General features: G+C 50.9%; 1 protein-coding gene across 1 annotated transcript in view; it reads right to left on the reverse strand.

The window, feature by feature from the left end:
* Positions 1-2,349: 2,349 nt before the first annotated feature.
* LOC140385962 (uncharacterized) overlaps positions 2,350-25,312 on the reverse strand; it is a 66,726-nt gene continuing 43,763 nt past the window's right edge. Inside the window, exons 6-11 of the mRNA XM_072468605.1 lie at positions 24,050-24,638; positions 18,544-18,666; positions 11,445-11,541; positions 10,088-10,299; positions 6,480-6,722; positions 2,350-2,618 (exon numbers count right to left, since the gene is read on the reverse strand). Coding sequence (XP_072324706.1) covers positions 2,350-2,618; positions 6,480-6,722; positions 10,088-10,299; positions 11,445-11,541; positions 18,544-18,666; positions 24,050-24,638 — 1,533 coding nt within the window. The remainder of the gene's footprint in view (positions 2,619-6,479; positions 6,723-10,087; positions 10,300-11,444; positions 11,542-18,543; positions 18,667-24,049; positions 24,639-25,312) is intronic.

A 25,312-nucleotide genomic window follows, 5' to 3' on the forward strand; every position in this document is an offset into this window, starting at 1 on the left:
CAGAGAGAGAGAGAGAGAGAGAGGGACCCAGAGCAGAGACAGGGTGCAGTGTCGAGAGAGAGAAAGACCCAGAACAGAGACAGGGCACAGTGTTGAGAGAGAGAGAGAGAGGGGGCCCAGAGCAGAGACAGGGTTGCAGTGTCGCGAGAGAGAGAGAGAGAGGGACCCATTTGAGAGACAGGGCGCAGTGTGGAGAGAGAGAGAGAGAGAGAGAGAGAGAGAGGGACCCAGAGCAGAGACAGGGTGCAGTGTCGAGAGAGAGAGAGAGAGCCCAGAGCAGAGACAGGGCGCAGTCTCGAGAGAGCGAGACCCAGCGCAGAGACAGGTCGCAGTGTGGAGAGAGAGAGAGAGAGAGAGAGAGGGACCCAGAGCAGAGGCAGAGCGCAGGTGTCGAGAGAGAGACCCAGAACAGAGACAGGGCGCAGTGTCGAGAGAGAGAGAGAGAGGGACCCAGAGCAGAGACAGGGCGCAGTGTCGAGAGAGAGAAAGACCCAGAACAGAGACAGGGCACAGTGTTGAGAGAGAGAGAGAGAGGGGCCCAGAGCAGAGACAGGGTGCAGTGTCGCGAGAGAGAGAGAGGGACCCATTTGAGAGACATGGCGCAGTGTGGAGAGAGAGAGAGAGAGAGAGAGAGAGAGAGAGGGACCCAGAGCAGAGACAGGGTGCAGTGTCGAGAGAGAGACCAGAACAGAGACAGGGCGCAGTGTCGAGAGAGAGAGAGAGGGACCCAGAGCAGAGACAGGGCGCAGTGTCGAGAGAGAGAAAGACCCAGAACAGAGACAGGGCACAGTGTTGAGAGAGAGAAGGAACCCAGAGCAGAGACAGGGCAGAGTGTCGAGAGAGAGAGAGAGAGGGACCCATTTGAGAGACAGGGCACAGTGTTGAGAGAGAGAAGGACCCAGAGCAGAGACAGGGCAGAGTGTCGTGAGAGAGAGAGAGAGGGACCCATTTGAGAGACAGGGCGCAGTGTGGAGAGACAGAGAGAGAGAGAGAGGGGGACCAGAGCAGAGACAGGGCGCAGTGTCGAGAGAGAGAGAGACCCAGAACAGAGACAGAGCGCAGTGTCGAGAGAGAGAGAGAGAGGGGGACCCAGAGCAGAGACAGGGCGCAGTGTCGAGAGAGAGAGAGAGAGAGAGACTCAAGAGCAGAGACAGGGTGCAGTGTCGAGAGAGAGAGAGAGAGAGAGAGAGAGAGAGAGGGACCCAGAGCAGAGACAGGGCGCAGTGCCGAGAGAGAGAAAGACCCAGAACAGAGACAGGGCGCAGTGTCGAGAGAGAGAGAGAGAGAGAGAGAGAGAGAGAGGGACCCAGAGCAGAGACAGGGCGCAGTGCCGAGAGAGAGAAAGACCCAGAACAGAGACAGGGCACAGTGTTGAGAGAGAGAGAGAGGGACCCAGAGCAGAGACAGGGTGCAGTGTCGGGAGAGAGAGAGACCCAGAACAGAGACAGGGCGCAGTGTCGAGAGAGAGGGAGAGAGAGAGGGACCCATTTGAGAGACAGGGCGCAGTGTGAGAGAGAGAGATACCCAGAGGAGAGACAGAGCGCAGTGTCGAGAGAGAGAGAGAGAGAGAGAGAGAGAGAGAGGGACCCAGAGCAGAGACAGGGCGCAGTGCCGAGAGAGAGAAAGACCCAGAACAGAGACAGGGCACAGTGTTGAGAGAGAGAGAGAGGGACCCAGAGCAGAGACAGGGTGCAGTGTCGGGAGAGAGAGAGACCCAGAACAGAGACAGGGCGCAGTGTCGAGAGAGAGGGAGAGAGAGAGGGACCCATTTGAGAGACAGGGCGCAGTGTGGAGAGAGAGAGATACCCAGAGGAGAGACAGAGCGCAGTGTCGAGAGAGAGAGAGAGAGACCCAGAGCAGAGACAGGGGCGCAGTGTCGAGAGAGAGAAAGACCCAGAACAGAGACAGGGCGCAGTATCGAGAGAGAGAGAGAGAGGGACCAGAGCAGAGACAGGGCAGAGTGTCCAAGAGAGAGAGAGACCCAGAACAGAGACAGGGCGCAGTGTCGAGAGAGAGAGAGACCCATTGGAGAGACAGGGCGCAGTGTGGAGAGAGAGAGAGAGAGAGAGAGACCCAGAGCAGAGACAGAGCGCAGTGTCGAGAGAGAGAGAGAGAGAGAGAGAGAGACGCAGAGCAGAGACAGGGCGCAGTATCGAGAGAGAGAGAGACGCACAGCAGAGACAGGGCGCAGTGTCGAGAAGCAGAGTGCTCCCTCTCCTTAAAGGGGCCACTGAACCGGCACTATTCCGACACTGCCCTGCCCCGCAGGTACTGCCCTCCTCACATTCTCCACTCTGCCTTCCCGCCATCCCCTTTGTTCATCACCAACTGCATCTGATCCCCAATCCACTACAATCTGATAACCCACTCCGCACCCTCTGATACTCCCCCACCCACAGCTTCTCCACAGTCCTTTACCGTCCCCAGCTGATGCGAAACAGCCAGTCTAACTCTCAGTTGAAGAACTTCCCCTGGCAGGCGGCAGATTCCCTCAGTGTGAGCGAGAATTGGAGACTCACCATTGAGGCTGCAGAGACAGTGATCCGTGAGTTTGACACAGGCCGCAAGGTTCAGCTGCTGCAGACGCTGCAAACTCGATACAAGCTCCAGCCCGGAATCTACAGCCAGAGAGAGAGTGAGAGAGTGAGCGGGTGTGAAGATCAAGGAGAAATGGGAAGGGGAGATCAATTGGGGAGTATGGAGTGAGGCACTGCGTAGAGGAAACAAGACCTCCTCCTGTGCAACGATGAGCCTGATACAGTTTAAGGTGGTGCACAGGGTGCATATGACTCGGGCGAGAATGAGTGGGTTCTTTCAGGGGGTAGCAGATGAGTGTGAGAGGTGTGGGCGGGGGCCAGCGAATCACTTGCACATGTTTTGGGGGTTGCGAAAAATTGGGAAGACTCTGGGCTGGAATGTACGCAGTCTTAGCCAGGATAGTGGAAGAGGGAGTGGACCCGGACCCTTTGGTGACGATATTTGAGGTTTCAGAGAAGCCGGAGCTCATGGGGAGGGGGAAGGCCGATGTCGTGGCCTTCGCCTCTCTGGTTGCACAGTGGCGAATTTTGCTGGAGTGGCGGTCGGCATCGCCACCGAGGGTAGCGGCTTTGTGGGTGACATGTACGACACCCTGCTGTTGGAGAAGATAAAGTATGAGTTCAGCTCTGCAGGGGGGGTTTGAGAAAAGGAGGTGTTTGTGAACGTGTCTGAGGAGCTGTTCGGCGCAAGGAGGGAGCGGGGGGTGAAAAAGGGGAAGATATTTGTACAGACTGTATAGTTGATTGTTGAGAATTATGTTTCCCGGGATGTTCATGATTTGTAACCTGTTTTGTTACATGCTGGTAAGAAAATACATTAAAAAAAAGAGTGAGGGAAGTGAGGCAGTTAGACGATCCTGCTGTGTCCCTCCAGAACTCGGAGGGTGTCCAGATCTCAGTAAGCTGTGGGCTCAAGTCCTACCCCAGGAATCAAGCACTGTCAGAGGGTCAGTACTGAGGGAGTACTGCACTGTCAGAGGGTCAGTGCTGAGGGAGTGCTGCACTGTCAGAGGGTCAGTACTGAGGGAGTGCTGCACTGTCAGAGGGTCAGTGCTAAGGGAGTGCTACACTGTCAGAGGGTCAGTACTGAGGGAGTGCTGCACTGTCAGAGGGACAGTACTGAGGGAGTGCCGCACTGTCAGAGGGTCAGTACTGAGGGAGTGCTGCACTGTCAGAGGGTGAGTGCTGAGGGAGTGCTGCACTGTCAGACAGTCAGTACTGCACTGTCAGTCAGTACTGAGGGAGCGCCGCACTGTCAGAGGGTCAGCACTGAGGGAGTGCCGCACTGTCAGAGGGTCAGTACTGAGGGAGAGCTGCACTGTCAGAAGGTCAGTACTGAGGGAGTGCCGCACTGTCAGAGGGTCAGTACTGAGGGAGTGCTGCACTGTCAGAGGGTGAGTGCTGAGGGAGTGCTGCACTGTCAGAGGGTCAGTACTGAGGGAGTGCTGCACTGTCAGAGGGTCAGTACTGAGGGAGTGCCGCACTGTCAGAGGGTCAGTACTGAGGGAGTGCCGCACTGTCAGAGGGTCAGTACTGAGGGAGTGCCGCACTGTCAGAGGGTCAGTACTGAGGGAGTGCTGCACTGTCAGAGGGTCAGTACTGAGGGAGTGCTGCACTGTCAGAGGGTGAGTGCTGAGGGAGTGATGCATTGTTGATTCTGACTTTAAAATATATTGAACCAAGGACCTCTCAGTGGCTGTATATGGTTCCATGTTGGTTTCGGAATTCTCCTTCCATCTTGGTCAGTATTTATCTCTCAATTAACATCACTGAAAAAAGGTCATTATCGCATTATTGTTCGTTGGTGAATACTGTGCACAAACTGGCTGGAGAAATGCCGGTCTGCCTCTCTTCGTCCTTTCCCAGAGTAATGTTCCGAGTACTGACCCCAGGGGAATCCCACCACGTATCTCACCACCAAGTATGGGCGAGTGCTCCCAATGCATCCACTGTAGACCAGTTCCGAAGCTGACACTGCTGTTAATAAATTAGGGAACCAAGAGGAGTAACTCAGAGATTTTGTGCGCCGAAATCCCACAAGATGTATTTGACGTAGTCATTTAGACTTCAGCAAGGCTTTTGATAAGGTTCCATACGGGAGACCGATAGCGAAGGTAAGAGCCCATGGGATCCAAGGAAATTGGATCTAGAGGCGGCTGAGCGGCAGGAAGCAGAGGGTGATGGTCGAGGGGTGTTTTTCTGACTGGAAGCCTGTGTCCAGTGGGGTCCCGCAGTGGTCAGTGTTGGGGCCCTTGCTGTTTGTGGTTTATATAAATGATGAATGTAGGAGGGTTGATCAGTAAGTTCGCTGATGATACGAGAATTGGTGGGGTGGTAAGTAGTGGGAGGATAGCCTTCGATTACAGGATATAGACGGGCGGTCAGATGGGCTGATCAGCGGCAAATGGAATTCAATCCGGAGTGCAAGGTGCACTTGGGCAGGACAAACAAGGCGAGGGAATACAGGATAAACGGCAGGAAGCACCGAGGAGCAGAGAGATCTTGGTCTGCATATACACCGGTCCCTTAAGGTAGCAGAGCAGGTGGACACCGTGGTTAAGAAGGCAGATGGTATACTTGCCTTTATTAGCCGATCCACAGAGTTTAAGAGCAGCGAGGTTATGCTGGAACTGTATAAAACAGTTGGTTAGGTCACAGCTAGAGTACGGTCTGCAGTTCAGGAATCCACATTATAGGAGGGATGTGACAGTCACTGGAAAGGGGGCAGAGGAGATTTACCAGCATGTTGTCTGGGCTGGAGAGTTTTAGTTATGGAGAGAGTTTGGATAGACTGGGGGTGTTTTCCTGGGAGCAGAGGAGACTGAGGGGGAACATGATTGAGATGTAGAAAATTATGAAAAGAAAATGAAAATCGCTTATTGCCACAAGTAGGCTTCAAATGAAGTTACTGTGAAAAGCCCCTAGTCGCCACATTCCGGGAACCGTGCTGCTGGCCTGCCTTGGTCTGCTTTCAAAGCCAGCGATTTAGCCCTGTGCTAAACAGCCCCTATGGGGCTGATAGAGTAGACAGGAAGAAACTTTTCCCCTTGGTGGAGGGATCAATGAGTAGGGGGCAGCGATTTAAGGTCAGGGGGAGGAGGGTCAGAGGGGATGTGAAGAAAAACTTTTCACCCAGAGGGTTGTGGGGGCTTTGAACTCGCTGCCTGAAGGGGGTGGAGGCAGAGACCCTCATAACATTTAAGAATTATTTAGATGTGCGCCTGCGATCCCAGGGCAGACACGGCAATGGGCCAAGTGCTGGAAGGTGGGGGTTAGAATAGTTGGGTGGCTGTTTTTGACTGGCGCAGATGGGATGGGCCGAAGGGCCTTTTCTGTGCTGTCGGCCTCTATGACTAGAACTGTAGGGTGAGAATTTGAGTTCAGTTGAACAAAATATGGGAGTTATAAGCTGGGATAAGAAGCAGAGACCGTGGAACTGGTGGATTGTCGGGAAAACCCAATTCTTCACTAATCTCGTCTCTGAATTCATTCAGAGGATGTAAGTGCTCCTGAAAAGGCTGCATATATTGGCCCTCTGAGCAGCAGGTACTGAGCTGCCCGCTTCAATATAACAATTTCTGAGAACAGTTAAGAGTCAACCACATTGCTATGGGTCTGGAGTCACATGTAGGCCAGACCGGGTAAGGACGGCAGATTTCCTTCCCTAAAGGACATTAGTGAACCAGATGGGTTTTTAGGACAATCGATGTTGCAATAGACATCATTACGTAGGCTGGCTTTTATTAAGTAATTGAATTTAAATCCCCTAGCTGCCAGGGTGGAATTTGAACGCAGGTTCCTGAGGTATCTGTCTCCAGAGCATTAGGCCAGGCCTCACTTTTCCATTAACATAAGCGTCAAATCCAATGAAAATTGTATCAATCGGGTAAAATGAGACAGAGGCAGACAGTTGGTGGTGCGAATGGAGATTTCAAGCCGTACCTGTGATCAGGGAGCAGGACGTGAGGCTGAGGTGTTTGAGGGACTGGAATGCTCGGAGCTGTCGGAGGAGCTCGTTGGTGGCATAGGGGTAGCAATTGAGGACGAGTTTCTGAATCTGACAACCGAAGAAGAGTTCCAAGGATTTGGGCCTGAGCAGACGTTCGTGGATCATGTGGCGGAGAAGGTGCTCAGCGAGTTCAGGGGTCAGACAGGCCAGGCTCCGGCTGTACTGCATACTGGGAGCTACACAAAGAGAAGATATCAGAGTGATTCACACAGCAGCATGGCAACAAATAAATCAAACACAAAGCAAACTCACTCAGAACAAATCAAAGACTGTCCTTTCACACACTGAAACAGTGCAGAGGGAGCTTTACTCTGTATCTAACCCCGTGCTGTACCTGTCCTGGGAGTGTTGATGGGGACAGTGTAGAGGTTGATTTACTCTGTATCTAACCCCGTGCTGTACCTGTCCTGGGAGTGTTTGATGGGGACAGTGTAGAGGGAGCTTTACTCTGTATCTAACCCCGTGCTGTACCTGTCCTGGGAATGTTTGATGAGGACAGTGCAGAGGGAGCTTTACTCTGTATCCAACCCCGTGCTGTACCTGTCCTTGGAGTGTTTGATGGGGACAGTGCAGAGGGAGCTTTACTCTGTATCTAACCCCGTGCTGTACCTGTCCTGGGAGTGTTTGATGGGGACAGTGTAGAGGGAGCTTTACTCTGTATCTAACCCCGTGCTGTACCTGTCCTGGGAGTGTTTGATGGGGACAGTGTAGAGGGAGCTTTACTCTGTATCTATCCCCGTGCTGTACCTGTCCTGGGAATGTTTGATGGGGACAGTGTAGAGGGAGCTTTACTCTGTATCTAACCCCGTGCTGTACCTGTCCTGGGAGTGTTTGATGGGGACAGTGTAGGGGAGCTTTACTCTGTATCTAACCCCGTGCTGTACCTGTCCTGGGAGTGTTTGATGGGGACAGTGTAGAGGGAGCTTTACTCTGTATCTAACCCCGTGCTGTACCTGTCCTGGGAGTGTTTGATGGGGACAGTGTAGAGGGAGCTTTACTCTGTATCTAACCCCGTGCTGTACCTGTCCTGGGAGTGTTTGATGGGGACAGTGTAGAGAAAATCAGATAGCATAAAAGGTGTCCATTTGGCCCAATCCGGCTCTTTGAAAGTTCTGTCCAATTCGTCCCACCCCGTGCTCTTACCCGATCATCTTGCAAATTACTTTCATTCATGTTTTTATCCAACTCCTTATTGAAAGTTCCTATTCTGCTTCCACTGTCGTTTGAGAAGTCTTACAGCACCAGGTTAAGTCCTGCAGGTTTATTTGGAATCACTAGCTATCGGAGCGTAGCTCCTTCATCAGATGTCGGTTGGGGAGTTCCCGACAAGGCGGAGAATCTCGTGTTAGTGAAGAATACGGGTTCCAATCCTCTGGCGCCCCCTGGTGGCGGGATCGAGGTCTGTGCCCCATGCCAACGGGAAGCCCACTTGCATCCACTTAGTGGGTTGGGCATCATATTCTCTGGGTCCGGGTCCAGTAGCACAGCGGTTAGCACAGTTGTTTCGCAGATCCAGGGTTCCAGATTTGATTCCCGGCTTGCCCATAGAATCTTGTAGCGTAGAAATTATGACCCATACCCAGACCTTCAGTGGTTAGCACTGTTGCTTCACAGCGCCAGGTACCCGGGTTCGATTCCCGGCTTGGGTCACTGTCAATGTGGAGTCTGCACGTTCTCCCCGTGTCTGCGTGGGTTTCCTCCGGGTGCTCCGGTTTCCTCCCACAAGTCCCGAAAGGCGTGCTGTTAGGTGAATTGGACATTGTAAATTCTCCCTCAGTGTACCTGAACAGGCGCCGGAATGTGGCGACGAGGGGATTTTCACAGTAACAGTTAATGTAAGCCTACTTCTGACAATAAAGATTATTATTATTATTCTCTGGTCCTCTGGCCAGGAATAACATGGGTGAGGATTACAACAGATACGGACAAACGTGGCCCTGAAGTGGTGGACCTCATGGTGGGCCAAGGGGGTAACTCCTTCAGGCAGTCCATCTGAGGACACACACCCCCCCGCCCCCACCCCCGACCCCACAATGCAAAACCTGTCCATCACCACAATGTTTGCAAACATCAACCACTTCAAAGAAAGTTACATGCTTTCCAATCAGTCCCCTTTACGTTTTTGAAGTGGCCAGCTGGAAATTGACAATACTTAAACTCTCTTTGAAGTGGTTGATGTTTGTAAACATAATGATTAGAGCACTTTAGCATTACACAAGCGTGAAGGAAGATGAATGAAGTAAGGCTGACAAACGGCAGCTGTGTATGTGGAAGTTGTCAATTATAGCCCAGTAAGGGAAATGAATGAATGGTTTGCAGCTCAAGGATCTGAGGGGCTTAAACACAGCTGCCTGTCCAGAAATTGACACATGATATTTCCTCTGTCTGAGCCTACAGGCGTATGCCCAGAGTGTTACAACAGTAATTATTGTCACCGCCTCTGTCTGGGCTGCTCTCTAACTCGCATAGGGGTCTCTTTCCTGGGGGGTTTCCTGACAGGGATCTCTTTACTTAGGGGGTCTCTGTGGGAAGGGGAAGAGGGGGGTCAGGTCACCTTCATACTTTAGGGGAGGGGCAGGGGGGGTTGGAGACTCAGGAAATACAGGGGTGAGGGGCTGAATTGCAATGTGGTGGTGACGGGCAGCCACGGGATCTCATTATTGCCTCGTCCGCTCAAAATGGCGCCCGATAGTGGGATTCCCTTGGGAATCCCTCACAATCCTCGCCATGCGTAAATCAGTTGCAATTCAGCGTCGGCGGGAGAATAGTCTCCCAAATGGAGAATCTCGTCCAGCATCTGTGGAGACAGGAGGGATATCAGGTTTCGAGTCTGTCATCTCCAGCTGTCTGTCCTGGGCCTGCTGCAATGTTCCAGTGAAGCCCAGTGCAAACTGGAGGAACAACATCCTATCTTCAGATCAGGCACGTTACAGCCTTCCGGATTTAACATTGAGTTCAACAACTTCAGACTGCGAACTTTCTCCTCCACCTTCACCCCGTTTTTTGATCTATTTTCCTCCATCGATCCGATTTCCCCTCCTACTCACCCAACCCCATTCGGAGCAGCTGTTCCCTGTCCCAAGTTGTCCTTTGACACACTGCTTACCTCTGTTCTGCCATTCACACTTTCTAAACTCTAAATGGGCTACTGTCAGCTCCCTTTTTAACCTCGATTACCCCCATTTACATTCCCTTTGTCTTTCTGCCCACGACATCTTTGTGAAACTCCACCTATCGCTCTCTATCCAGCCCGACTTCCCCACACACACACACCCCACAACAGTATAAATCTTACCCTATTTCCAGTTTTTTCTATCTTTGACAAAGAGTCACCCAGACTCGAAGCCTTAGCTCCCTTCTCTCTCTCCACAGATGCAGTCAGACATGCTGAGATGGTCCAGTATTTTCTGTTTCGGTTTCAGATTCCAGCATCAGCTGTCATTTTGCTTTGATCTATTGCCATGCTGTAACTCCGACATTGCCACCTCGCAATACCACTTTTCCTGGATCAGTAATACATTCGGACAATTCCTGCACTCACCTGTCATCAGCGCTACCGCCCCGCCGGTTGCCATCTTGAAGAGCGAAGGCACCAATGTGGCCCGACACGGCTTCTTCTGCGAGGATGGTGTGATGTGGCCGGCCTGCGACTCGGCTGCTCTGTTCAGGCGCTCCATGGCAGCCTGGGCTGCTACCGTTGGCAGGTCCTGTTGCCTGGGGCCATCCTGGTTGGCTGCCTCCTCTCTGGCTTCCCTGTGGCACAAAGGTAATTGAGGTCAGTAAGTCTCAGGGAGGTGGTGGTTATCGCTGAGCCTGCTCCCAGGAACAGGACGGTGCACTGGTCACACAACCCAGCCAAACTGAGGGGAGCAGAGAGGGTGGTTGAATTTATATCGAGTCATTCCAACCGGCAGCAACGCCAGTGAAAACGTTCACTTGGAATTTCTGACTTATCCACGTGTCACCTCCGCGGAGAATGGGACATCTTAAATTTGGAGTGCTAATATCACATCAAACACTCCCAGGACAGGTACAGCACGGGGTTAGATACAGAGTAAAGCTCCCTCTACACTGTCCCCATCAAACACTCGCAGGACAGGTACAGCACGGGGTTAGATACAGAGTAAAGCTCCCTCCACACTGTCCCCATCAAACACTCCCAGAACAGGTACAGCACGGGGTTAGATACAGAGTAAAGCTCCCTCTGCACTGTCCCCAGCAAACACTCCCAGGATAGGTACCGCATGAGGTAAGATACAGAGTAAAGCTCCTTCGACACTGTCCCCATCAAATACTCCCAGGATAGGTACAGCACGGGGTTAGATACAGAGTAAAGCTCACACTACACTGTCCCCATCAAACACTCCCAGGACAGGTACAGCACGGGGTTAGATACAGAGTAAAGCTCCCTCTACACTGTCCCCATCAAACACTCCCAGAACAGGTACAGCACGGGGTTAGATACAGAGTAAAGCTCCCTCTACACTGTCCCCATCAAACACTCCCAGGACAGGTACAGCACGGGGTTAGATACAGAGTAAAGCTCCCTCCACACTGTCCCCATCAAACACTCCCAGAACAGGTACGGGGTTAGATACAGAGTAAAGCTCCCTCTACACTGTCCCCACCAAACACGCCCAGGACAGGTACAGCACGGGGTTAGATACAGAGTAAAGCTCCCTCTACACTTTCCCAAGCCGTAAATGATCATGGACCACGGAAGTGAAGAGTAAGTGGTTGGTTGCCAATAGTGTCCATGTTAACTATTAGCCTCAAACACACTGATGGGTGTAGGGCTCTTTACTCTGCTCGAGATATTGTTGCTGCATTAATGGTGCTGTATAACCACAAGTTGAGTTGATTGAAGAGGAACCCACAGATTGGCTGTTTGCACCCACCTGAGTCGGTTGCCCTGATTGGGCCACTGGTAACGGGGTTCAAACCCACTTCTGATTCGGTTTCCATTTTGGCGAAAAATCACTTCCGGGTCAAAGGCTAGGAAACAAGTTCAAAACATTTTAGTTCTGGTCTCGTCAGATTACACTTCGACTTCTACCCACCTATTTAGTCCCTATTTTATAAAAACAGGTTAGAGGCACTGGAGAACATAAGGTCATAAGAACTTGGAGCAGGAGTAGGCCTTTTGGCCTCTCGAGCCTGCTCTGCCATTTCATTTTTTAAAAAAAATTAGATTACCCAATTATTTTTTGCCAATTAAGGGGCAATTTAGCGTGGCCAATCCACCTAGCCTGCACATCTTTTTGGGTTGTGGGGGTGAGGCCCATACAGACATGTGGAGAATGTGCAAACTCCACACGGACAATGACCCGGGACGGGATCGAACCCGGGTCTTCGGTGCCGCGAGGCAGCAGTGCTAACTCTGCTGCCCATTGCTCTGCCATTTCAGAACATCATTGCTAATCTGGTTGTGAGCTGGACTCCTATCTGTCCCCCACATAGCCTTCGATTCCCTTGTACTGCTCTCGGAGGGACAGAATCCCACAGAATTAGGCAGTCTGTGTCCAAATGCAGCGAGACCTGGACAATATCCAGGCTCGGACTGACACCATGAAAGTTACATTCGAGCCACACAAGTGTCAGGCAATGACCATCTCCAGCAAGAGAGGATCTAACCATCGCCCCTTGACATTCAATGGCATCACCATCGCTGAAGCCCCCACAATCCACACCCTGGGGGTTACCATTGATCAGAAACTGAACTGGACCCAGCCACATTAATACTGTGGCTACCAGGGCAGGTCAGAGGCTCAGAGATTTGCAGCGAGTAACTCACCTCCTGACCCCCAAAGCCTGTCCACCATCTTCAAGGCAAAAGTCAGGAGTGTGATGGAATACTCTCCACTTGCCTGGATGAGCGCAGCTCCAACAACACTCGAGAAGCTGGACACCATCCAGGACAAAGCAGCCCCGCTTGATTGTTCTTCCTTCCACAAATTCAACCTCCCCGCCACCGACGCACAGTAGCAGTCGTGTGTACCATCTACAAGATGCACTGCAGTAACTCACCAAGGTTCCTTCGGCAGCACCTTCCAAACCCACGACCACTACCACCTAGAACAGGCATTGTCAAACTCGGGGGCGCGACCCGCGGGTGGGTCGCGGGAGGGTCGTCGAGCTGTCCGTCACGGCGCTCCCGATCGCACAAATCTGCGCGCAACAGCCGGCTGTTAATAACACCGGCTGCAAGCCGCCTTCAAAATGGCCGCAAACATGTTTAAAAAAATGCAGCCGCACTGTGCATGCATGCCAGATCATCAGCGCGCATGCGCAAAACTATGTGCATGCGTGCCGATGAGCGGGCACGCATGCACAGTGCGGCCGCTTTATTTTTAAACAGTCGCAGCTTTTTGTTTTACAAGTTAGGGGGGGGTTTATTCATTTATTTATTCTTTTTTTTTCACAAGTTCGGGGGGGTTTTATTTGACAAAATTTTACAGGAAAAAAATGCAGAACTTTGGACAGATGGAGACTCCATACTTTCCGACACCGGAAGGCTTCATCTTCATCCAACAGGTTCCACTGGAGGAGCGAGTACGAGGGCCAAAGGGACCCAAAACCATTTCCTCCATTTTTGTCAGCAGCAAACAAGGTAAGAGAAAATGGTGGGTCGCGCAGGTCGGCCGGCGTGGGTCGTGGAGGTCAGCCGGCGTGGGTCGCGCAGGTCGGCCGGCGTGGGTCGTGGAGGTCAGCCGGCGTGGGTTGCGGAGATCAGCCGGCGTGAGTCGCGAAGGTTGGCCAGTTGGTAAAAATGGGTCCCCGGAAAAAAAGTTTGAAGAACACTGATCTAGAAGGACAAGAGCAGCAGATACCTGGCGAGCCCACCACCTGCAGGTTCCCCTCCCAGTCGCTCACCACCCTGACTTGGAAATATATCGGCCGTTCCTTCACTGTCGCTGGGACAACATCCTGGGACTCCCTTTCTAACAGCACTGTGGGTGTACCTACACCTCAAGAACTGCAGCGGTTCAAGAAGGCAGCTCACCCCCACCTTCTGAAGGGCAACTAGGGATGGGCAATAAATGGTGGTCGAGCCAGTGACCCCCACGTCCCTTGAATTAATTTTTAAAAACTAACAACCCTCAGAGAAGAAAGTTCTCCTCATCTCCTTCTTAAACTGGGGACTCTTTATTTTGGAGCTGTCCTGCCTAGTTCTGAATTCCCACACAAGGGCAAACATCCTCGCAGCATCCGCCCTGTCAGGTCTCCTCAAAATCACCTCACATTCTTCTGAACTCCAATGACTATCAACCCAAGCTGTTCAAAGTTTTTCTCAAACCCCTCATCTCAGGAATCAGTGAGTGAGCCTGCTGCTGCTAATGTCAATGTATCCGGCCCTTGCAATAAAGGCCAATATTCAATTAGATTTCATTAGACTGATACAAAAACTAAAATCACATGGGGTTCGAGGTGGGCTGGCTAGATTGTAACAGAATTGGCTTGGTTATACAAGACAGCGTAACGATGGAAGGGTCTTTTTCTGAATAGAGATCTGTAGCTAGTGGTGTTCCGCAGGGATCAGTGCTGGGACGTCTGATGTTTGTAGTGCATATAAATGATTTAGAGGAAAATGTGGGTGGTCTGATTAGTAAGTTTGCGGATGACACGAAGATTGGCAGAGTTGCTAATAGTGCCAAGGATTGTCAGAGGATACAACTGGGTCTAGATAGATTGGAGACTTGGGCACAGAAATGGCAGATGGAGTTTAATCAGGAAAAATGTGAGGTGATGCATTTTGCAGGATCAAATCTATGTATGAATTATACTGTAAATGGCAGAACCCTTAGCAACATTAACATAGAGGGATCTGGGCGTGCAGGTCCACAGTTCCCTTATGGCAACACAGGTGGCCAAGGTGATTAAGAAAGCATATGGCATGCTTGCCTTCATCAGCCGGGGCACTGAGTACAGTAGTTGGGGAATCATGTTGCAGCTATATAAAACCCTGGTTAGGCCACATCTGGAGAAATGCGTGTATTTCTGGTCGCCACATTATCAGAAGGACATGGAAGCTTTGGAGAGAGTGCAAAGAAGGTTCACCAGGATGTTGCCTGGTCTCGAGGCTGTTCGCTATGAGGAGAGGTTGAATAAACTAGGATTGTTTTCACTGGAAAGACAGAGGCTGAAGGGAGACCTGATAGAGGTCTACACAATTATGAGAGGGATAGACAGGGTGGATAGTCAGAGGCTTTTTCCAAGGGTGGAAGTGTCAATTACAAGGGGGCACAGGTTCAAGGTGAGAGGGAGAAAGTTTAAGGGAGATGTGCGGGGTACGTTTTTCACGCAGAGAGTGATGGGTGCCTGGAACGAGCTGCCAGAGGATGTGGTGGAAGCAGGCACATTAGCAACATTTAAGAGGCATCTGGATGGGTACATGAATAGGGAGGAAATAGAGGGATACGGACCGAGTAAGGGTAGAAGTTTTTTTTTAAGTTAAGGCATCATGATCGGCTCAGACTTAGAGGGCCGAAGGGCCTGTTTCTGTGCTGTACTTTCCTTTGTTCTTTGTGAGACTTCATCGCCACAAGGACTGTGCAGTGGTCACTTCTACCGATACTGTCATGGACAGATGCAGCAGCGGCAGGCAGGGTGGTGAGGATGAGGTCCAGTATGTCTTTCCCTCTTGTTGGTTCCCTCACCACCTGCTGCAGTCCCAGTCTAGCAGCAGCTCTGTCCTTTAGGACCCGGCCCGCTCTGTCTGTGGTGATGGACAGTGAAGTCCCCACCCAGAGCATATTCTGCACCCTTGCCACCCTCAGTGCTTCCTCCAAGTGGTGTTCAACCAGGATGGGGTACTGATTCATCAGTTGAGGGAGGAAAGGGATGTGTGGTAACCCACAGGACATTGTTTTGTCAGTGTTTGACCTGATACCATGAGAATTCATGGGATCCAGAGCCAATGTTGAGGACTTTTTCCTGACTGTATACCACTGTGCTGCCCACCACCTCTGCTGGGTCTGACCTGCCAGTGGGATAGGACATACCCAGGAATGGCGGTAGCGGTGTCTCGGGCATAGTCACACTCACAGAATCGTAGCTTACAGACTATGTCACATTGTTGCTTGGCTAGTCTGTGAGACAGCTCTCCCAACTTTGGCACAAGCCCCCAGATGTTAGGAAGGAGGAATTTACAGGGTCGCCAGGTCGTTTCCGATGCCGAGATCGAGACTGAGTAGTCCGTACGGTTTCATTCCGTTTAGACTTGTTTGACACAACTGAGTAGCTTGCAAGGCCTTTCCAGATGTAATTAAGAGTCAGCAACATTGTTGTGGATCACGAGGACATTAGCGACACAGACTTATGACAACTGGCAATAGTTTCATGGTCACCACTACTGAGGCCAGCTTTCAATTCCAGATTTATTCATTGAATTTAATTCCACCAGCTGCTCTGGTGTAATTTGAGAGCAGAGATGCCATTGGCCTCTGGATGAAATGAAATGAAATGAAAATCGCTTATTGCCACAAGTAGGCTTCAAATGAAGTTACTGTGAAAAGCCCCTAGTCGCCACATTCCGGCGCCTGTTCGGGGAGGCTGGTACGGGAATTGAACCGTGCTGCTGGCCTGCCTTTCAAAGCCAGCGATTTAGCCCTGTGCTAAACCAGCCCCGTGCAGTTACATCACCACTGTACCCCTTCCTTTATAAAGTAAAAGACATTGAGTGACGGGAGGAGATGTTAGGGTCAATGGGCAAAAAGCTTCTTCAGAAGGTTATGTTTAAGGAGTGTTTTAAAGGAGGGGAGCGAGGTGAAAGGTTGCAGGCGGGGAATTCCAGAGCCTGGGGCCTGGACAACTGCAGGCACAGCCAGCAGTGCTGAACAATTAAAATGGGGAATGGCTGAGAGGCCAGAATTAGATGAGCTTACTATCCTTGCTTTTTCTCTCCTTGAGGTTTGGTTGTATCACAAGGATGTGTCTGGGCTGGTCCCCCAGAGAATGTCAGCTTGAATCCCACCAAGGCTGAAAAGTGTGAGGTTGTCCATTTTGGAAGGACAAATATGAATGCGGAATACAGGGTTAACGGTAGAGTTCTTGGCAATGTGGAGGAGCAGAGAGATCTTGGGGTCTATGGTCATACATCTTTGAAAGTTGCTGTGACAAGAGCTGTGAAGAAGGCCTATGGTGTGCTAGCATTCATTAGCAGAGGGATTGAATTTAAGAGCCGTGAGGTAATGATGCAGCTGTACAAAACCTTGGTAAGACCACATTTGGAGTACTGTGTGCAGTTCTGGTCGCCTCATTTTAGGAAGGATGTGGAAGTTTTGGAAAAGGTGCAAAGAAGATTTACCAGGATGTTGCCTGGAATGGAGAGTAGGTCTTACGAGGAAAGGTTGAGTGTGCTAGGCCTTTTCCCATTAGAACGGAGACTTGTTAGAGGTTTATAAGATGATCAAAGGAATAGATAGAGTAGACAGTCAGATACTTTTTCCTCGGGTGGAACAAACCATTACAAGGGGACATAAATTTAAGGTGAATGGTGGAAGATATAGGGGGGGATGTCAGAGGTAGTTCTTTACCCAGAGAGTAGTGGGGGGCATGGAATGCATTGCCTGTGGAAGTAGTTGAGTCGGAAACATTAGGGACCTTCAAGCGGCTACTGGATAGGTACATGGATTACGGTAGAATGATGGGGTGTAGATCAATAAAATCCAGACACTCTCACAAGCTAACGTTTGTGGCTAAGGATCTAACTTTCTGTCTCTCTTCATCCCCAAATGTGCTATCACTCTTTCCCACCATTACTTGTATCCACCTCCTATTTGTCCATTCTGACCAATCAGCCAGGACTTTTGGGTCAACTTTCCAGATCTCAGGGCAGCAGGATGGTGCAGCGGTTAGCACTACTGCCTCACAGTGCTGAGGACCAGGCAGCAGGATGGTGCAGTGGTTAGCACTACTGCCTCATGGCACCGAGGACCAGGCAGCAGGGTGGTGCAGTGGTTAGCACTACTCCCTCATGGTGCCGAGGACCAGGCAGGAGGGTGGTGCAGTGGTTAGCACTACTGCCTCATGGTGCCGAGGACCAGGCAGCAGGGTGGTGCAGTGGTTAGCACTACTGCCTCATGGCACCGAGGACCAGGCAGCAGGATGGTGCAGCGGTTAGCACTACTGCCTCACGGTGCCGAGGACCAGGCAGCAGGATGGTGCAGTGGTTAGCACTACTGCCTCATGGTGCCGAGGACAAGGCAGCAGGATGGTGCAGTGGTTAGCACTACTGCCTCATGGCACCGAGGACCAGGCAGCAGGGTGGTGCAGTGGTTAGCACTACTGCCTCATGGTGCCGAGGACCAGGCAGCAGGATGGTGCAGTGGTTAGCACTACTGCCTCATGGCACCGAGGACCAGGCAGCAGGATGGTGCAGCGGTTAGCACTACTGCCTCACAGTGCTGAGGACCAGGCAGCAGGATGGTGCAGTGGTTAGCACTACTGCCTCATGGCACCGAGGACCAGGCAGCAGGGTGGTGCAGTGGTTAGCACTACTGCCTCACGGCGCCGAGGACCAGGCAGCAGGGTGGTGCAGTGGTTAGCACTACTGCCTCATGGCACCGAGGACCAGGCAGCAGGGTGGTGCAGTGGTTAGCACTACTGCCTCACGGTGCCGAGGACCAGGCAGCAGGATGGTGCAGCGGTTAGCACTACTGCCTCACGGTGCCGAGGACCAGGCAGCAGGATGGTGCAGTGGTTAGCACTACTGCCTCAAGGTGCCGAGGACCAGGCAGCAGGATGGTGCAGTGGTTAGCACTACTGCCTGATGGCGCTGAGAACCCAGGTTCAATTCCGGCCCCGGGTCACTGTCCGTGAGGAGTTTGCACATTCTCCCAGTGTCTACGTGGGTCTCACCCCCCACAGCCCAAAGGTGTGCAGGGTAGGTGGATTGGCCACGCTAAATTGCCCCCTAATGGGAACACAAATTGGATACTCTAAATTTCTCTTAAAAAGAAAGATAAACTTTGCCCATCTCCTCTCAGCTTCACGGACCTGGTGGGATGAGCTGATCCTCAGGGATGAGATTCACCACTTCTCCAACATTGCGATCGGGTTGGCCTTCGCTGCTGTTTGGTAACTCTCCCTGCTCAGCTGCCACCAGCTTCTGACCCCGGCCTGCGCACAAACACAAACACAGGATTAGTGGGGCGGGGGTGAAGGGGCAGCAGATGTTGGGAAGCTGAAATAAAAACAGAAAATGCTGGAAAAACGCAGCAAGTTAGTCAACACCTCCGAAGAGAAAAAGAGTTAGCGTCTTGGGACAGAATGACTTCTTCAGAGCTCAGAATTTTTTGAGCATTTTCTATTTTTATTACAGGGAGCTTTACTCTGTATCTAACTCCGTGTTGTACCTGTCCTGGGAGTGTTTGATGGGGACAGTGTAGAGGGAGCTTTAACTCTGTATCTAACCCCGTGCTGTACCTGTCCTGGGTGTGTTTGATGGGGACAGTGTAGAGGGAGCTTTACTCTGTATCTAACCCCGTGCTGTACCTGTCCTGGGAGTGTTTGATGGGGACAGTGTAGAGGGAGCTTTACTCTGTATCTAACCCCGTGCTGTACCTGTCCTGGGACTGTTTGATGGGGACAGTGTAGAGGGAGCTTTACTCTGTATCTAACCCCGTGCTGTACCTGTCCTGGGAGTGTTTGATGGGGACAGTGTAGAGGGAGCTTTACTCTGTATCTAACCCCGTGCTGTACCTGTCCTGGGAGTGTTTGATGGGGACAGTGTAGAGGGAGCTTTACTCTGTATCTAACCCCGTGCTGTACCTGTCCTGGGAGTGTTTGATGGGGACAGTGTGGAGGGAGCTTTACTCTGTATTTAACCCCGTGCTGTATCTGTCCTGGGAGTATTTGATGGGGACAGTGTAGAGGGAGCTTTGCTCTGTATCTAATCCCGTGCTGTGCCTGTCCTGGGAGAGTTTCATGTGGACAGAGTTGAGGGAGTTTTACTCTGTATCTAACCCTGTGCTGTACCTGTCCTGGGAGTGTTTGATGGGGACAGTGTAGAGGGAGGTTTACTTTGTATCTAACCCCGTGCTGTACCTGTCCTGTAAATGTTTGATGGGGGACAGTGTAGAGGGAGGTTTTCTCTGTATCTAACCCCCGTGCTGTACCTGTCCTGGGAGTGTTTTCGGGATCCTTAAGGGGGAGGGGGAGCAGCCCCAAGTAGTGGTCCACATAGATACCAACGACATAGGCAGGAAAAGGGTTAGGGATGTAAGGCAGGAATTCAGGGAGCTAGGGTGGAAACTTAGATCTAGGACAAACAGAGTTATTATCTCTGGGTTGTTACCCGTGCCACGTGCTAGCGAGACAAGGAATAGGGAGAGAGAGGAGTTGAACACGTGGCTACAGGGATGGTGCAGGAGGGAGGGCTTCAGATTTCTGGACAATTGGGGCTCACTCTGGGGTCGGTGGGACCTCTACAAACGGGATGGTCTACACCTGGACCAGAGGTGTACCAATATCCTGGGGGGGAAAATCTGCTAATGCTCTTCGGGAGGGATTAAACTAGTTCAGCAGGGGCTTGGGAACCGGAATTGTAGCTCCAGTATATAGGAGGTTGAGAGTAGTGAGGTCATGAGTAAGGTTTCAAAGTTGCAGGAGTGTACCGGCAGGCAGGAATGTGGTTTAAAGTATGTCTTCTTCAATGCCTGGAGCATCGGGAATAAGGTGGGTGAACTTGCGGCATGGGTTGGTACCTGGGACTTCGATGTTGTGGCCATTTCGGAGACATGGATAGAGCAGGGACAGGAATGGTTGTTGCAGGTGCCGGGGTTTAGATATTTCAGTAAGCTCAGGGAAAGTGGTAAAAGAGGGGGAGGGGTGGCATTGTTAGTCAAGGACAGTATTACGGTGGCAGAAAGGACGTTTGATGAGGACTCGTCTACTGAGGTAGTATGAGCTGAAGTTAGAAACAGGAAAGGAGAGGTCACCCTGTTAGGGGTTTTCTATAGGCCTCCGAAAAGTTCCAGAGATAAGAACATAAGAACTAGAAGCAGGAGTCGGCCATCTGGCCCCTCGAGCCTGCTCCACCATTCAATGAGATCATGACTGATCTTTTGTGGACTCAGCTCCACTTTCCGGAGATGTAGAGGAAAGGATTGCAAAGATGATTCTGGATAGGAGCGAAAGCAACAGGGTAGTTGTTATGGGGGACTTTAACTTTCCAAATATTGACTGGAAACGCTATAGTTTGAGTACTTTAGATGGGTCCGTTTTTGTCCAATGTGTGCAGTAGGGTTTCCTGACACAGTATGTAGATAGGCCAACGAGAGGCGAGGCCATTTTGGATTTGGTACTGGGTAATGAACCAGGACAGGTGTTAGATTTGGAGGTAGGTGAGCACTTTGGTGATAGTGACCACAATTCGATTACTTTTACTTTATTGATGGAAAGGGATAGGTATATACCGCAGGGCAAGAGTTATATCTGGGGGAAAGGCAATTATGATGCGATGAGGCAAGACTTAGGATGCATCGGATGGAGAGGAAAACTGCAGGGGATGGGCACAATGGAAATGTGGAGCTTGTTCAAGGAATAGCTACTGCGTGTCCTTGATAAGTATGTACCTGTCAGGCAGGGAGGGAGTGGTCGAGCAAGGGAACCGTGGTTTACTAAAGCAGTCGAAACACTTGTCAAGAGGAAGAAGGAGGCTTATGTAAAGATGAGACATGAAGGTTCAGTTAGGGCGCTCGAGAGTTACAAGTTAGCTAGGAAGGACCTAAAGAGAGAGCTAAGAAGAGCCAGGAGGGGACATGAGAAGTCTTTGGCAGGTAGGATCAAGGATAACCCTAAAGCTTTCTATAGATATTTCAGGAATAAAAGAATGACTAGGGTAAGAGTAGGGCCAGTCAAGGACAGTAGCGGGAAGTTGTGCGTGGAGTCCGAGGAGATAGGAGAGGTGCTAAATGAATATTTTTCGTCAGTATTCACACAGGAAAAAGATAATATTGTCGAGGAGAATACTGAGATTCAGGCTACTAGATTAGAAGGGCTTGAGGTTCATAAGGAGGAGGTGTTAGCAATTCTGGAAAGTGTGAAAATAGATAAGTCCCCTGGGCCGGATGGGATTTATCCTAGGATTCTCTGGGAAGCTAGGGAGGAGATTGCTGAGCCTTTGGCTTTGATCTTTAAGTCATCTTTGTCTACAGGAATAGTGCCAGAAGACTGGAGGATAGCAAATGTTGTCCCCTTGTTGAAGAAGGGAAGTAGAGACAACCCCGGTAACTATAGACCAGTGAGCCTTACTTCTGTTGTGGGCAAAATCTTGGAAAGGTTTATAAGAGATAGGATGTCTAATCATCTGGAAAGGAATAATTTGATTAGAGATAGTCAGCACGGTTTTGTGAAGGATAGGTCGTGCCTCACAAACCTTATTGAGTTCTTTGAGAAGGTGACCAAACAGGTGGATGAGGGTAAAGCAGTTGATGTGGTGTATATGGATTTCAGTAAAGCGTTTGATAAGGTTCCCCACGGTAGGCTACTGCAGAAAATACGGAGGCATGGGATTCAGGGTGATTTAGCAGTTTGGATCAGAAATTGGCTAGCTGGAAGAAGACAAAGGGTGGTGGTTGATGGGAAATGTTCAGACTGGAGTCCAGTTACTAGTGGTGTACCACAAGGATCTGTTTTGGAGCCACTGCTGTTTGTCATTTTTATAAATGACCTCGAGGAGGGCGTAGAAGGATGGGTGAGTAAATTTGCAGATGACACTACAGCCGGTGGAGTTGTGGACAGTGCGGAAGGATGTTACAAGTTACAGAGGGACATAGATAAGCTGCAGCGCTGGGCTGAGAAGTGGCAAATGGAGTTTAATGCAGAAAAGTGTGAGGTGATTCATTTTGGAAGGAATAACAGGAAGACAGAGTACTGGGCTAATGGTAAGATTCTTGGCAGTGTGGATGAGCAGAGAGATCTCGGTGTCCGTGTACATAGATCCCTGAAAGTTGCCACCCAGGTTGAGAGGGTTGTTAAGAAGGCGTACAGTGTGTTAGCTTTTATTGGTAGAGGGATTGAGTTTCGGAGCCATGAGGTCATGTTGCAGCTGTACAAAACTCTGGTGCGGCCGCATTTGGAGTATTGTGTGCAATTCTGGTCGCCGCATTATAGGAAGGATGTGGAAGCATTGGAAAGGGTGCAGAGGAGATTTACCAGAATGTTGCCTGGTATGGAGGGAAGATCTTACGAGGAAAGGCTGAGGGACTTGAGGCTGTTTTCGTTAGAGAGAAGAAGGTTAAGAGGTGACTTAATTGAGGCTTACAAGATGATCAGAGGATTGGATAGGGTGGACAGTGAGAGCCTTTTTCCTCGGATGGTGATGTCTAGCACGAGGGGACATAACTTTAAATTGAGGGGAGATAGATATAGGACAGATGTCAGAGGTAGGTTCTTTACTCAGAGTAGTAAGGGTGTGGAATGCCCTGCCTGCAACAGTAGTGGACTCGCCAATACTAAGGGCATTCAAATGGGCATTGGATAGACATATGGATGATAAGGGAATAGTGTAGATGGGCTTTCGAGTATTTTCACAGATTGGCGCAACATCGAGGGCCGAAGGGCCTGTACTGCGCTGTAATGTTCTGTGTTCTATGTTTGATGGGGACAGTGTAGAGGGAGTTTGACTCTGTATCTAACACCATGGTGTACCTGTCCTGGGAGTGTCTGGTGGGGACAGTGTAGAGGGAGCTTTACTCTGTATCTAACCCCGTGCTGTACCTGTCCTGGGAGTGTTTGATGGGGACAGTGTCGAGGGAGGTTTACTCTGTATCTAACCCTGTGCTGTACCTGTCCTGGGAGTGTTTGATGGGGACAGCGTAGAGGGAGCTTTACTCTGTATCTAACCCCGTGCTGTACCCGTCCTGGGAGTGTTTGATGGGGACAGTGTCGAGGGAGGTTTACTCTGTATCTAACTCCGTGCTGTACCTGTCCTGGGAGTGTTTGATGGGGACAGTGTCGATGGAGGTTTACTCTGTATCTAACCCCATGCTGTACCTGTCCTGGGAGTGTTTGATGGGGACAGTGTAGAGGGAGCTTTACTCTGTATCTAACTCCGTGCTGTACCTGTCCTGGGAGTGTTTGATGGGACAGTGTAGAGGGAGCTTTACTCTGTATCTAACCCCATGCTGTACCTGTCCTGGGAGTGTTTGATGGGGACAGTGTAGAGGGAGCTTTACTCTGTCTCTAACCCCGTGCTGTACCTGTCCTGGGAGTGTTTGATGGGGACAGTGTAGAGGGAGCTTTACTCTGTATCTAACCCCATGCTGTACCTGTCCTGGGAGTGTTTGATGGGGACAGTGTAGAGGGAGATTTACACTGTAACGTATATCATCCTTGACACTGGTAATTGGCTGTGCTTCTTTCCATCAATCGTGTTGCAGAATTTGCTGACACTGCCTCTGCTGTTGAAATGGGCTGAGGCTCAGGCACTGATACCCTCCCCAAAACAGCAATTGTCAGAAAGGCATCATCAGATCCCAGAGCCTCAAGACTCTCTTACCCCAGAAGTGCGATGACCTTGATGGATATTCCATTAGTGCCGGTATCCCGGCATTCCTGAGCTCCGGTATCCCGGCATTCCTGAGCTCCGGTAACCCGGCAGTCCTGAACTCCGGCTGCTGCACACGTCCAGGCGTGGTTCGCCGTTCTTCCATCTTGTGAGCTGCCACCTCTCCTGTCGGCCTGTATCCCAGCGCTTCTCCTCGCCCCCAGGATCGCTGAGCAGGCGACCTCGATCCTAAGTGATGCTCGGGCGGTGTGCTGGGCCGCACCAGCCTGTCACCATCGGCAGGGATTCCCGTGCCGGGAACGCTGGGGGCCGTCAGTGTGTAGGCACCTGGCGGAAGACTCTGTTGGGGCTTGGCTCTCTGCTCCTCATCCCGTACACACAGCGTGGCGTTAGGGCTCAGTCCCAGTACTTCCAATGTGCTGCCCAGGTCAGTGTCACTGAAATGCCTCTTCGGGAAACCTTGGAGGAGAGCAATAACCTGAAGCTTGGGGCATTGTTGGGCAACGTAGTCCTTCACACACTGCAACGTGTCCTCCTGTCGGAATCGCTCGCGGAGACACTCTCCCGACGGGAGCCTGATCTGAGGGAGGAAATGGGAAAGTGAGCAATCGAAATCAGAAGAAGGCTGGAGGGAGCAAAGATAGGTCAACACAGACAGACAATGGTCACCAACAGATCTCAGAGGGAGCAAGATGGTGAACTGAAATGGCAAACGACTGGAAGGTTGGGGGTCATGCTTTTGAAATGAGCCAAGATATTCCAGAGCTCTTTTCTCTCCCTACAGATGCTGCCAGACCTGAGATTTTCCAGCATTTTCTCTTTGGTTTCAGATTCCAGCATCCGCAGTAATTTGCTTTAATTCAGGCTACGCTGGGTCTCCTCAGTGCCGAGGGGAATGCATTGAGAGTAACAACAACAGTAGATTAAATTGTAAGTCCAAGTAAATTTCTGCTTCACCTGCAAGGCGTGTTTGGGGCCTTGAGCAGTGAGGAGGGGAGCGAAGGGGAAATGTTACACCTCCGCCAACTGCATGGGAAGGTGCCGTGGGGAGTGGAAATAAGTGAAATAAGCAAATCAAAGAGCAGGATGAAAAAAGATTCGCGAATAAAGTTAAAGAAAACCCAAAGATGTTTTACCAATATATTAATGGTAAACGGTTAGCTCAGGAAAATGTGGGACCTATCAGAGATGAAGAGGGAAACTTGTGTGTAGATCAGAGTCTGTGGGAAGGATTTTAAATGAATATTTTGCCTC

Source organism: Scyliorhinus torazame, chromosome 11 (assembly GCF_047496885.1).
Source record: "Scyliorhinus torazame isolate Kashiwa2021f chromosome 11, sScyTor2.1, whole genome shotgun sequence".
Taxonomy (NCBI): domain Eukaryota; kingdom Metazoa; phylum Chordata; class Chondrichthyes; order Carcharhiniformes; family Scyliorhinidae; genus Scyliorhinus; species Scyliorhinus torazame.